At 38.5% G+C, this 12,979-nt stretch overlaps 1 protein-coding gene across 7 annotated transcripts in view; it reads left to right on the top strand.

Moving 5' to 3' along the window:
• The window catches only part of CLTC (clathrin heavy chain), a 69,581-nt gene that overhangs the window by 19,412 nt on the left and 37,190 nt on the right, over positions 1-12,979 (top strand). For all 7 annotated transcript variants that reach the window (XR_014820173.1, XR_014820175.1, XR_014820174.1 and 4 more), the window contains 5 exon segments: positions 2,566-2,773; positions 5,849-6,117; positions 6,680-6,841; positions 9,803-9,916; positions 10,175-10,348. Coding sequence is in view for 4 of the 7 variants with exons in the window: in XM_021066047.2 (XP_020921706.1) it covers positions 2,566-2,773; positions 5,849-6,117; positions 6,680-6,841; positions 9,803-9,916; positions 10,175-10,348 (927 nt within the window). In the remaining 3 variants the exon portion in view is untranslated.

Consider the following 12,979-nt stretch of genomic DNA (forward strand, 5'->3'; position numbering starts at 1 on the left):
GCATTTAAGCTGTGATGGTTCATACTCAGTTGCCTTATGTGAATGCTTGAGAAACATAGAATTCTTTTTTTTTTTTTTTTGGCTTTTTTAGAGCTGTACCCATTGCATGTGGAAGTTCCCAGGCTAGAGGTCAAATCAGAGCTATAGCTGCTGGCCTACACCACAGCAGCTTGGAATCCAAGCTGAGTCTGTGACCTACACCACAGCTCATAGCAACGCCAGATCCTTAACCCACCGAGCAAGGCCAGGTATCGAACCTGCGTTCTCATGGATATTAGTTGGATTCATTTCCACTGCGCCTCAACAGGAACTCCTGGGAAACCTAGAATTCTTATTTTACAGAGCCATTTAGAAGATAATTTGTTGTGTTTTCGAATCTAATTCAGGGGTTCTAGGATCTTTTGGATTTTTTTTTTTAATTGTTGGAAAGGTAACTATCAGTTAACTTAAGTGTCTGAGGACTGATTTACTCAGAAAAACAGATGCATCCACCTTCCATGAAATCAAACGAACAACTTGGTTTGTACAAGGCTTCCCTGAAGCCCTCACACTGTCCCTTCATATGTTGTTGATCATCACTTTTTTTTTGCTCTTTAGGGCTGCACCTGCGGCATATGGAGGTTATCAGACAGACTAGGAGTCTAGTTGGAGCTGCAGCTGCCGGCCTACACCACAGCCACAGCAATGCCAGATCCAAGCTGTGTCTGCCACCTACACCACAGCTCCTGGCAACACTGGATCCTGAACCCACTGAGCGAGGCCAGAAATCAAACGTGCACCCTCCTGGTTCCTAGTCGGATTCGTGTCTGCTGCACCACAGCGGGAACTCCAAGGATCACTTACTCCACGAAGATAAAAGTTAGAAAGAAATGAAAATTGATAATTCATCAAGTTTTGTTATAACCAAGCTTATTTATAAGTTACATATCTCACGGCTTGTGTACTTTTCTTGCGCTGCACCATATACTAGAGCTTGTAAAACTAGTTAATCTACTACTTTATTTCTATGTTTAATAGTTAGACAATTGCTTGTCTCCTTGCCCTGGTATTCAATGACTAAGTTACTGTAACTACACTTTATAATTTGTTGCGCCTGCAGTCATTGAGGTGTAAGAGGGACGTGAAAGTAAAATGTTGTCTCCTAATCTTATGTTTTATCTTATTGATATCCTGGCCTGGTTATAGTTAAGCAGTACTAGCAAGAGAGTTTAAAAAAAGAATTTAAGTTAAATACAATTAACTTGGCTCAGTCAGTCCTTAATAGTAGTGACGGTGATGGTCTGTGGGAAGAGAAATTGGTTATCTGAGGAACAAAGGCAGGAGGAAGATTTGATTTATTTTATTTTATTTTTTTGGTCCTGTACTTTTTCATATTTGTTTGTATTTTGTTCCATGTGAATTCGTTATATTATGGAGGAAAGAAAACTCTAGGCTGGCCAAAGCTAAGAAAGCCTTTGGGTAGCCTTTTAGTGGGACGTAATCTATTAACACTACATTTAGTCACCCAGAGGAATGAATGACCCCGTCTGGTAGAGATCTCCTTCTAATAAGTGCCTTTTGTTCTTACACACTTAACTAGTTTTCAGAGACCTACCATCTTTCAATTCTGTAAATTTTGTATATTTGCCTAGCAAATACTTAAATAGATTCTGAGTACTCAAAACACATGTGATTCCATTATTTTTCTTGTTAAAAATCCTTAAGTAGCTTCCTTTGCCTGCAGAAAAAATTCTGGATTCTTACTGGGGTACATTTAGCTAATCAGTCTAGCCCTTGCTTGTGTTTGTAACCTTAATTCTCTACTTGGAAAGCCTTTCATAGTCTACACTCCCATTGTTACAGGAGCACTTACAGTTCCCTTTAGCAGACCACACATTTCTAGGCCTTAGCATTTGTTCTTCCTTCTGTTGAGTGTTCCCTCATCTGCCTCCCTTGAACACATTCATTCGCTTACATGTAGTCCACCTTTAACCAGATCTCCCTTACATGTCTTTGTTTTGGCACTTTTTGCAAAGTTGGTGACTTTGTCTACTTGTCTCTCTGCTCTGGCTAGTCCAAGTTCCTTTTAGATTAAGAACCTTGTGAAATTTTTAAATCTCTCATTTTATGCTATAGTTTAATTTTCAGATTCCTAAAGTCCAATGCCTATGAACAAGTAATTACTAAATGTTAAAGGGGCTTAGGACAGATCCAGTAGTTCAAAGATCTTAACCCAAGAAACAGTGGTGACCTCAAGTCCCTTCACCCATAAAGGCTAGCTTTCAGATATAGCTCTTTCCTTTTTATTTGTCTATTTATTCTGCCTTTCAGTTGTAACCAGTGGGTTATACATCTCTAGTTATACCTACAAGGTTATAGTGAAACAATTGACCGCCATATTGCTGGAAAAGAGAAAGTCCGCTATATTAATTGCCTCACTTGAATCAAGATAATGGAGTTGTCACCATTGACCTTGAAGGATAAATGGCTAAATGAGGATTTATAATGATGACAATGCATGAATACCAAGTCTTTCTAATTCACTTTGTAATACGGTTTATTAATTTTTTTTCTCTTTTCCCTCAGCTCCAGAACCTGGGTATAAACCCAGCAAACATTGGCTTCAGTACCCTGACTATGGAGTCAGACAAGTTCATCTGCATTAGAGAGAAAGTAGGAGAGCAGGCCCAGGTGGTAATTATTGATATGAATGACCCAAGTAATCCAATTCGAAGACCAATTTCAGCAGACAGCGCCATCATGAATCCAGCTAGCAAAGTAATTGCACTAAAAGGTATAAAAAAAGATTGGGTATTTTTCTTAAAACTTGTATAATGTGTTCATATACAATAATTGGAGTCTTTTTGGTATATTGATTAAATTTGTTTATGTATATTTTCACAGTTAAAGCTGTTCCTGTATTTGATTTTTGACTACTTTTATGACTCGGTGTATTTCTGTTGAGAGGTCTTACTTTCTACTCATAGATCTACTTAGAAACTTTTAAGTGTTAGATTAAATTTTATACCTACAGTGTGGTAAGATTGTGCTGAAAACATAACTCCAAAGACAGAAGGCATAAGAAATTAGTGATTAGTATTCTGAAATAAAATATACTAGTATTAGCATCTAAACATTGCAGAAGTTTGTTATGATGATGAACTTGTTCATGCTGTGCCTTTTTTATACTTCAGCCGTGCATTTCATTTAGATTATTAAGTTCTAAAAATGGCTTCAATTTCCACTCATATTTAAAAGTGTGTACATAGCTGGATATTAAATCTTTGGAATCAGTGGTGTTAAGAGTTTATTCAGACTAACTTTAATTGTCCCTATAGGGAACTGTCCAACTTGTCAGTATGAACAGAGTTCAGAGACTTTCATAATGTCTGGGAGTCTGTGTTAATTTTTTCTTTTGAACTTTAGACTGAGTGTAATTGACCATTAAAACAGATTTTTAAGAGAAAAACTATCTGAATCTAAAAGATATGTTTAGTTTCCCATTTTTTTGTTTTCTTGTTTTTCATCTTGGTAGTAGGAAGAAGAATTCAGATTCCTAGTAGTTTCTTGATAAATTTGTGAGGTACTGAAGTTTTTAAACAAATTTTTTCTTACACGAGTTACACATTATATTTAATAGTTACACTGGTTGGAGATTGAATTGGGTGAGGGGGAGTTCCTGTTGTGGATCAGCAGGTTAAGAACCTGACTAGTATCCATGAGGATGCGGGTTCTATCCTGGCCTTGCTTAGTGGGCTAAGGATCTAGGGTTGCCACATGCTGTGGTGTAGGTGGCAGATGCAGCTTGGATCTGCCGTTGCTGTGGCTGTGGCTACAGCTGCATCTCCCATTCAGCCCCCAGCCTGGGAACTTGCATATGCTGCAGGTGTGGCCATAAAAAGAAGAAAAATAATTAATTAAAAAAAAATTGGGTAAGGGGTAGGGAGCAAGCATACTCAAACAAATAATTTACCATCACACACCTATGATAGGAGTTGATCTCACCTCAAGGAAAGATGGTCCAGCTTTTACCCGGGACCACTTGTTTTGTGGCAGTAAGCTTTGCTCCTTCTCCACCTACCCCACACCCCATCCCCCCACATGGATTTCCTGGGCCAGGGATCTGATCCCAGCTGCAGTCTCGACTTCAGCCACACTTGGGGCAATGCTGGATCTTTAACCCGCTATGCCCGGCCAGGGATCATGTCCCAGCACTCCTGAAATGCTTCCTATCCTGTTGTGCTACAGTGGGAACTCCAGCTTTTGCTTCATTTAGACAATACGTATTATACTTTAAGGTATTAAGCTCCCTCAGCCTTCTTAAAGAATTTAATTCAACTGCTTAGCAGGTTTCACACCTCTATTAAAAGGCCATTGTTTTAATTTTCTCAAAATTCTTTTCTATTTTTAATGTTATTGTTATTTTATCACATTTCTTAATGCTTTCTTATGTGTGCAGATGGTGAGTTATCTTAGTTAGATTGTGTTAGTTATTGTCCTGTTCTATAAAAAGAATAAATTGAAAAGATTTTTAGAGCATTGCATTATAGATTTTTGCCTGTATGTCTACACTACAGAGTTAAGCTCTCATCCCTTGCCCTCTTCTCTAAACCCCCACCCCCCACATATATTCCAGCCCCTTTCATGTAAAGAATAAAACGTGTAATTAGGGTTTGAGGAAGGCAGCAAAGGAAAGTCATCCCCAAGTACTGCTTCTCTTTGAATCCAGTTTCAAACCCCATGGTTTCTTTTTATAAACAGGACTATAACTCTCACAATTGTTCAAGTCTGGTCGTGGTTTACATATTGTGTGGGATGGGAATAACATTCTTCATTTTATGGAAGAAGTTTTTACCCATGTAGTAAGAAGGGTCGTGGTACAAAGCTGTATGTTTTGTGTCCCGTCCCATCCCTCTCTGCACCCCTACCCCCATACTATCTTATAATTTTTGTTCTTCAGGAGCCAGATTCTCTGTGGCAGGAATGGAGTTTTTCTTAGTCTTTAAGGACGAATCTGAATTAGATAGCCTAAGTGATGGCAGTGGGCTTTGAACCTCTGTTAATTTAAACCAAATCACTTTTCAGACTGATGGATTTCAGATTACTAAGTACAAGCCTTTTCATCTGACTCAGTGAACCTTTAACATTCAAGGCAAATTTCATCCTTCTTTTACTAAATGTTTGCTTATTTTGGATGAAGCTTGAACTTTGTTCTTATCTCTAGTGTATTAACATTTGAAATTGTCCTCCTTTGTCTCCCTCTCCTTTCCTCAGCATCTCTACCTTCCCTTTGTAATTTAAACCAATTAAATGTAGCATGCACTTCTCCTATGCGTTAATGGTACAAGGCAGAGTTGAAGTAGATCCTCTTCCAAAAAGAAGCTTCCACAAGATTTAGTTGGATGGAGGATGACTGCCTTTTAAAAAAAGTAGACATTTTCCTCATGTGCTTGAATCAGATTTGATTTGTTCGTTCTCTGTACTATCACTAACTTAGTTTATGGGTAAGCATCCTTAAGTAAGAAGATCGCAACTTGTTTTCTGTTGTTAAGTGAGCTGTTCTTTAGACTCATTTTTAGTTGGGATTTAGAGTTCTTTGGAAGTCATACTATCTGTTTAAAATGTCTTTATTAGAGGTGATAGTTTTGCCTCAGATTTAGATGTCAATTGTTTGCTCATTCTCAGCTATCCTTCAGTGATTGCTGTTCTGTCAGTGTGACTTCTGTAGTTGATTATTAGTCTCATGATAGAAACATTTTGTTTGGAAGTTGCAGGTTTAGTTGTTGCAGAGATAGTCTAGTCTAGCTAGATATTAATTTATCCTGAACTTTGCTTTCTTGGTGATTCATAATCTTACTTTTGTTTTTAGCTGGGAAAACTCTTCAGATATTTAACATTGAAATGAAAAGTAAAATGAAAGCCCATACCATGACTGATGATGTCACCTTCTGGAAATGGATCTCTTTGAATACCGTTGCTCTTGTTACGGATAATGCAGTTTATCATTGGAGTATGGAAGGAGAGTCTCAGCCAGTGAAAATGTTTGATCGTCATTCTAGCCTTGCAGGGTGCCAGATTATCAATTATCGTACTGATGCAAAGCAAAAGTGGTTACTTCTGACTGGCATATCTGCACAGGTAACATTTTTAGTTTCTAATAAAGAAAATGTCTAGAGAATTAATGTGCCCAGAATGTAGTTTATTTTGAAATTAGGTCTTCTTTGCAAATCTGGCTTATTTTAGAAGATGTTTTTCCCCTTTCTTTTCATTTTTAAAAACTAAAGGTTGCTGGCTTAATTCCGGTATACTAACGTATATTTCAGAGTATTCTTACCAGGTGTTCTTAGGTCTTATTTGCATATTGAGTGGATATTGAGTTCCTGTATGAATGATTTGGAATTTAGTGTGGATATTTACTGCAGAATGAGTATTCCTGTATCTTTTTTCTTTTTTTTTTTTAAAGGTAATGTAAAGAGATGGTTGTATATAAGGCACATTTTAAACATTCATGTTAAGCTTTAATAAGATAATGTTTGCAGCTAAATTATGAATTAAGAGGTATCAAATCTACATTAAGAGACTAACCAGGAGTTGTAAATCTGTCTAAAGATAATAAAGCATTCCAGTTGTTACAGTAGTTGATGAATCTGGGAGTTGGTTCATTGGTTCCCCAAACTTTATTCTGTTTGATCTTTTGCAGCAAAATCGTGTGGTGGGAGCTATGCAGCTATATTCTGTAGATAGGAAAGTGTCTCAGCCCATTGAAGGACATGCAGCTAGCTTTGCACAGTTTAAGATGGAAGGAAATGCAGAAGAATCAACTTTATTTTGCTTTGCAGTACGGGGTCAGGCTGGAGGGAAGGTAAGTTTTGCCTTTGGAAATTATTTGAATGAGAAATTGTCTTCTGTCTTTCTGCTTCTAATTGATTTGTCATCTAGTTTCAAAGTCTTGTTAATTTTTTTACCATTGATTTGTGGTGACTTAATTTGTTTAAATTCTGTTTCAGTAGTGATGCTTGTCTGAAATGAATATTCCTTATTTTATACAATTTTTTTGTATCAGCTGTTTATACTAAGCTTTATTTTCATTGTCTTTACCAAAGGCCTTAACTCGATGCTTTTCACCTTTAACTGTGCTTAAGAATCAGTACCATGGAGTTCATTTCGGGCTCAGTGGTTAATGAACCCGACTAAGATCCATAAGGGTTCAGGTTCGATCCCTAGCTTCGCTCAGTGGGTTAAGGATCCAGTGTTGCCATGAGCTGTGGTTTAGGTTGTAGACTCGGCTTGGAGGTTTTATAGCTGTGGCTGTGGCGTAGGCTGGCAGCTAGAGCTTTGTTTCAGCCCCTAGCCTGGGAACCTCCACATGCCGTGGGTGCAGCCCTAAAAAGCAAAACTTAAAAAAAAAAAAAAAGAATCAGTACCATGGCTAAGATGTACGTTTGTGTGCCTACTGTTTAGAGAGTGATTCAGTAAGTAGAGCTCATAATGTCTATTTTAACTGCTCTAGGTGACTAGGTAAAATGTGGACCGCAATTTCCGTACTATTGCCTTATTAAGTCAGAGCTTCTCAACGCTGACTATGCATTAAAATCACCTGGACAGGAGTTCCCTTCGTGGCTCAGTGGTTAGGAACCCAACTAGCAACCACGTGGTTGCGGGTTCGATCCCTGGCCTCGTTCAGTGGGTTAAGGATCTGGTGTTGTCATGTGCTGTGGTGTGTAGGTCGCAGACTCAGCTCAGATCCCGCATTGCTGTGGCTATGGTGTAGGTTGGCAGCTACAGCTCGGATTGGACCCCAGCCTGGGAACCTCCACATTCTGCGAGTGCGGCCCCTAAAAACAAAATCACCTGGACACTTTTTTGGGGGGGGGGCGCGGTTTGCCTTTTCTAGGGCCACTCCTGCGGCATATGGAGGTTCCCAGGCTAGGGGTCGAATCAGAGCTGTAGCCGCCAGCCTAAGCCAGCGCCGCAGCAACGTAGGATCCAAGCTGCGTCTGCGACCCACACCACAGCTCATGGCAACGCCGGATCGTTAACCCACTGAGCAAGGCCAGGGATCAAACCTGAAACCTCATGGTTCCTAGTCGGATTCGTTAACCACTGAACCATGACGGGAACTCCTCACCTGGACAAATTGAAGTACTTAGTATGTTAGGGTTTTTAGTTGCAGACAACAGAAACAAGGTCTGGTTGATTAGAGCATAAAAAATTTAATGAAAGGATAATGAATAGTTTACAATAGCCAGGAAGGCTTAGAACCAAACTTGGAAAATTGGAAGGATTAGGGGAGAATGTCAACAGCCAGGGCCCCAGCCACAAGTCCTGCTACAGAACTCTGAGGACCCGCTCTTGCTGTGATTGCAATGCTGGATGCCAGAGTTAACACTGCTGCCCCTGGAAGCTCAGTTTGACGTTCTCATTGCCATAGTAGAAGCTCTGAAGTCTTAATATTTTTCCATGCTAAGTAGTTTTTAAAAATCAAGAGAGAGATTGTTTAAAATATGGTAATTGATAGCCTCTGAGCTGGGAGGAGACATCAACACAGAGGTAGAATTCTGCCTACATTTCAGAGTAAGAATCCTCGAACCAAGTATTGCAACTACCAGCCTCTCAATACGACAAGGATAGAAAACACAATTCAGATGTTTAGATCTGAATTGAAGGAATTTAAACAAAAAGACAAATAGGTGTTAGAAATTAGATATATTACGACATAAAGCTGTGACTTTTTTGAAAACTCCTGGAAAAAACCTTGCATATCATTTTTATAGTATCTGAAAACCAGTTTATAAGTCTTAAGCCTACTTGATATAATGTGCTATATATTTTGTAGTCTGCCATGGTATTTTAGAGAAGACATAATTTTTTCAGTATGGCTACTCGTCCTAATTAAGGATGAGACCTTATGACTTTTTGGAACTGAATTATTTTTTTAGTCCATTCCTGACATGACTAAGCAAAATAAAAAACACTCTTTCATTGACATTATTTGCTTTCTCTTGCCTTGCTCACTGATGGGCATCCTCAGACATTTTGAGTCAGAATGTTGTCATTCAACTTCTGAGCTGGATGTGATTAGAGAGACAACTTAGGTGTATACTTTTCCACCTGTGTTTAGAGTAGATGTGGGCAGAGAAGAACTTAATAAGTTAGAGTTCTGTTCGGAAACTTAAATTATAATTGGAAGCCGTGAGAAAGCCCTTTGTGGGTGGTGTTTTACCATTCTCTGGCCTTAACTTAAGGTAGATTGAGGTGTGATTGTTGGAGTTATTCAAATTTTTTTTTTTACCTTGAAACAATACACATTCATAGGAAACTGCAAAGACAGTACAGAGAGAGAGAGAGAGATCTTATGTCCTTTACCTGGCTTCCTCCAGCAGTTACATCTTACATTGCTATGTAGTACACCAGAAAAACCAGAAGTTGACTTTGGTATAATTATCATTGAGTAGATTCAAGATATATACTATTCCGTCACCACAAATATTTCTCTTTTGCTACCACTTCTTCCTCACTGTCTCTAACCCCTGATCACTAATTTACCCTCCATTTAGAATTTTGTCTTCTCCAAAATGCTATATAGATAGACTCATGTAGTATGTGATCTTTTGAGAGTGGCCTTTTTTTCTGTTGTTCCCACTGAGCTAATGTCTATGAAAGTTCATTTTATTACTGAGGAGTGTTCTGTGGTATGGTTGTACCATATAGTTAATATTCACCTATTATAGGACATTTTGGTTGTTTTTAGTTTGGGGCTTGCAAATAAAGCTGCTATGGTCCTTTGAGAAGTTGATTATGAGTTTTATTTTCTTTTGAACAGTTACATATTATTGAAGTTGGCACACCACCAACAGGGAACCAGCCCTTCCCAAAGAAGGCAGTGGATGTTTTCTTTCCTCCAGAAGCACAAAATGACTTTCCTGTTGCAATGCAGGTATTTTAAGCAAATCAAAAGGACTTGTTTTCTCTTTTATATAACTTATTAGTGTTCTTGTGTTTTATGTAAGTTCTGGGGCTCTCCCATATTTGAATTTACTGTAAAAATGAAGAGACCATAAATACTAGCTTTTAATTTTTCATAGAAGCCTCTTGTCAAAGTTCTAGAATTTCACCATCTCTAAAATGGAATTGGACTAAATTTTCTGTTTGTATGTTTCATTATTTTACTGAAGTGTTGGTTTTCTTTGTACAGATAAGTGAGAAACATGATGTAGTATTCTTGATTACGAAGTATGGCTATATCCACCTCTATGATCTTGAGACTGGTACCTGCATCTACATGAATAGAATCAGTGGGGAAACAATCTTTGTTACTGCACCTCATGAAGCCACAGCTGGAATAATTGGAGTAAACAGAAAGGGACAAGTAAGGAAACCTTGAAAATTAAATTGTGATAAAATAAAATAGCACTTACTACTGTTAGCTTTAACTTTGAATGTCAGAAAATAATATATACCTAAATATGCAGAAGGATATGATAGAGTTTCTTGCGTTAACATTGTCTCAGGGTGAGAAACTGTTTGGCATATATTATAGCCTAGGATTGTGTTTATGTCTCTATTATCAAAAGAAGTGGCGCTTCATGCAAAAACTATTACAGTCACATTTGACTGACTATACTTTTTATAGTGGGTTATCCTCATATGGTCTCTAAGACAGGTTATCAACTACAAGGAAAAGAATTCTTCTTACCTCTTTTTTTCCTCACTCTTTAAGTAATTACTAAATTTTTGTTCATTTTTTGTTTTTTCATGTTTTTTTGGCCATGATATGCAGTGGCTTGATGTGGGATCTCAGTTCCCAGACCTGGGATCAAACCAGGCTGAAGCAGTGAACATGCCAAGTCCTAACCACCTGACCGCCAGGAAACTCCCTGTTACTACATGTTCAGTGTTGGAAGATGATATGTTACAATAGCTTTTGTAGGGTAATTGAAAAGTTACCTTTTGTCACATTTCACAAACCGCTTCACACCATCTAACACAAGTGATCGTTTTTATATGTTTTCTTAGTATTTTATAAGTTAAAGTATTCTCTCAGGAGATACTTTTTCCTCTAAAAATATGGTAAACTTTTCAAAAACAAGCTGTTAATTGATCTTGCTTTTTACTAGTTTTCCTTCAAATTAGTATTTTTCCTAGTTTGTAAGCAAAAGAAGTAGATAGGTTTTTTTCCCCTCCTTTATTCTGTTAATTTCCAGAAAATGGTATGTATATGATGAGAGAAATACTCTAGAGAAAGAGTCTTTCCCTACTTATCCATGCCTTACTTCAACTCCATACCCGGTTAGGTGTTTCTCCACTAAGACCCTAGATCTTAGGTAGCCGTCCTCATGGCATTTATCACGACGAATTATGGGTGCTTGATTAACTGCATCAGTTGCTATTCTCCCTTAGGAAAGGAGCTTTTCTTTTTTTAATTGTATTTCTACACCAGTCATTGTCTGGCACAAAAGCGACTTTAAAAATTCATTAGCTTTCATTTATTCAGTTGTGTGTGTCTCTCTTGGAAAAATCAAGAGTGTATTATTGGACTTTTGCTGAACTAGGTTAGTGATAATTTTATGATCATAAAGTTGTTAAGCCAGAGACTATTTTTCCCTCCTATGCTGATGTTTTGTTTTTATTTTGTTAGTTTGTTTTAATTTTATTTTATGGCTGCACCCACAGCATACGGAATAATTCCTAGGCCAAGGGTTGAATCCGAGCTTCTTAACCCACTGTGACAGTGGGTACTCCCTATGCTGATAATTTTAAGATAATATTTAAATTAGAGTATTGTGACTGATCTTACCATACATATTTAATATTCATTTGATTCTGTGACCTTACTGTTTCCCTTCTCTTCCCACCACAAATTTTCTGTGCCACCTGTCTTGAGTAAGAAGATGGGGGCTTATAGTAACCTTTAGGCCTCAGGACTTTTTTCACTGTTTAAATCAGAGCCAGGGAGTTCCCGTTGTGGTGCAGCGGAAACAATCCGACTAGTGACCATGATGTTACGGGTTAAACTCCTGACCTCACTCAGTGGATTAAGGATCTGGCATTGCCATGAGCTATGGTGCAGGTTGCACATGCTGCTCAGATCCTGTGATGCTGTGGCTCTGGCGTAGGCCTGCAGCTGTAACTCGGATTCAATCCCTAGCCTGGGAACTTCCATATGCGGCAGATGCAGCCCTAAAAAGCAAATAAATAAATCAGAGCCAACTGCTACTGGACCGATGCCTTGAAGGAATGAGTATGTGATTTCTATTGGTTGAAAAATCAAAAGTGATGAAGATGACATTATTGCCACTATCTTGCTTAAATTCTGAACTTGGTAGAACTGAGTACTTTAGAAGATATAGGAACATCGTTAAGTACTGGTTACTAGAAATGGGTCTAAAAGTGGAATAAAGATGAAAATATGGATTTGGTATTTGGGGAAGACTATAGGAAGTATAGTTAGAAGTGGGTTTGTTTCCTTACTTCCCTTTGGAGTTAACTATTAAAGGTGGAAATCAGGTATGCAAATGACTATAAGGAAAGTCTCTCTTTAAAAAAAAGTATATCTGGGGAGTTCCCGTTGTGGCGCAGTGGTTAACGAATCCGACTAGGAACCATGAGGTTGCGGGTTCGGTCCTTGCCCTTGCTCAGTGGGTTAACGATCTGGCGTTGCCGTGAACTATGGTGTAGGTTGCAGACGAAGCTCGGATCCCGTGTTGCTGTGGCTCTGGCGTAGGCTGGTGGCTGCAGCTCTGATTCGACCCCTAGCCTGGGAACCTCCATATGCCGCGAGAGTGGCCCAAGAAATAGCAAAAAAAAAAAAAAAAAAAAAGTATATCTTAATATGGAGTAGAGTGACACATTGCAGATATAGGATGGCATAAGCTTTTGGGGATGGGGTCAGAGCTGTAGAAATGAAAGGTTTTTGTCCGTGTGTGTGTGTCTTGTAGGGCCAGACCCATGGCATATGGAGCTTCCCAGGCTAGGAGTCCAGTCGGAGCTGTGGCGGCCA

The sequence above is a fragment of the Sus scrofa genome, chromosome 12, assembly GCF_054392235.1.
Source record: "Sus scrofa isolate SSC_HxYL_T2T_F1_AM1 chromosome 12, Sscrofa_HxYL_maternal_Yorkshire_Landrace_v2.0, whole genome shotgun sequence".
Classification (NCBI taxonomy): Eukaryota; Metazoa; Chordata; class Mammalia; order Artiodactyla; family Suidae; genus Sus; species Sus scrofa.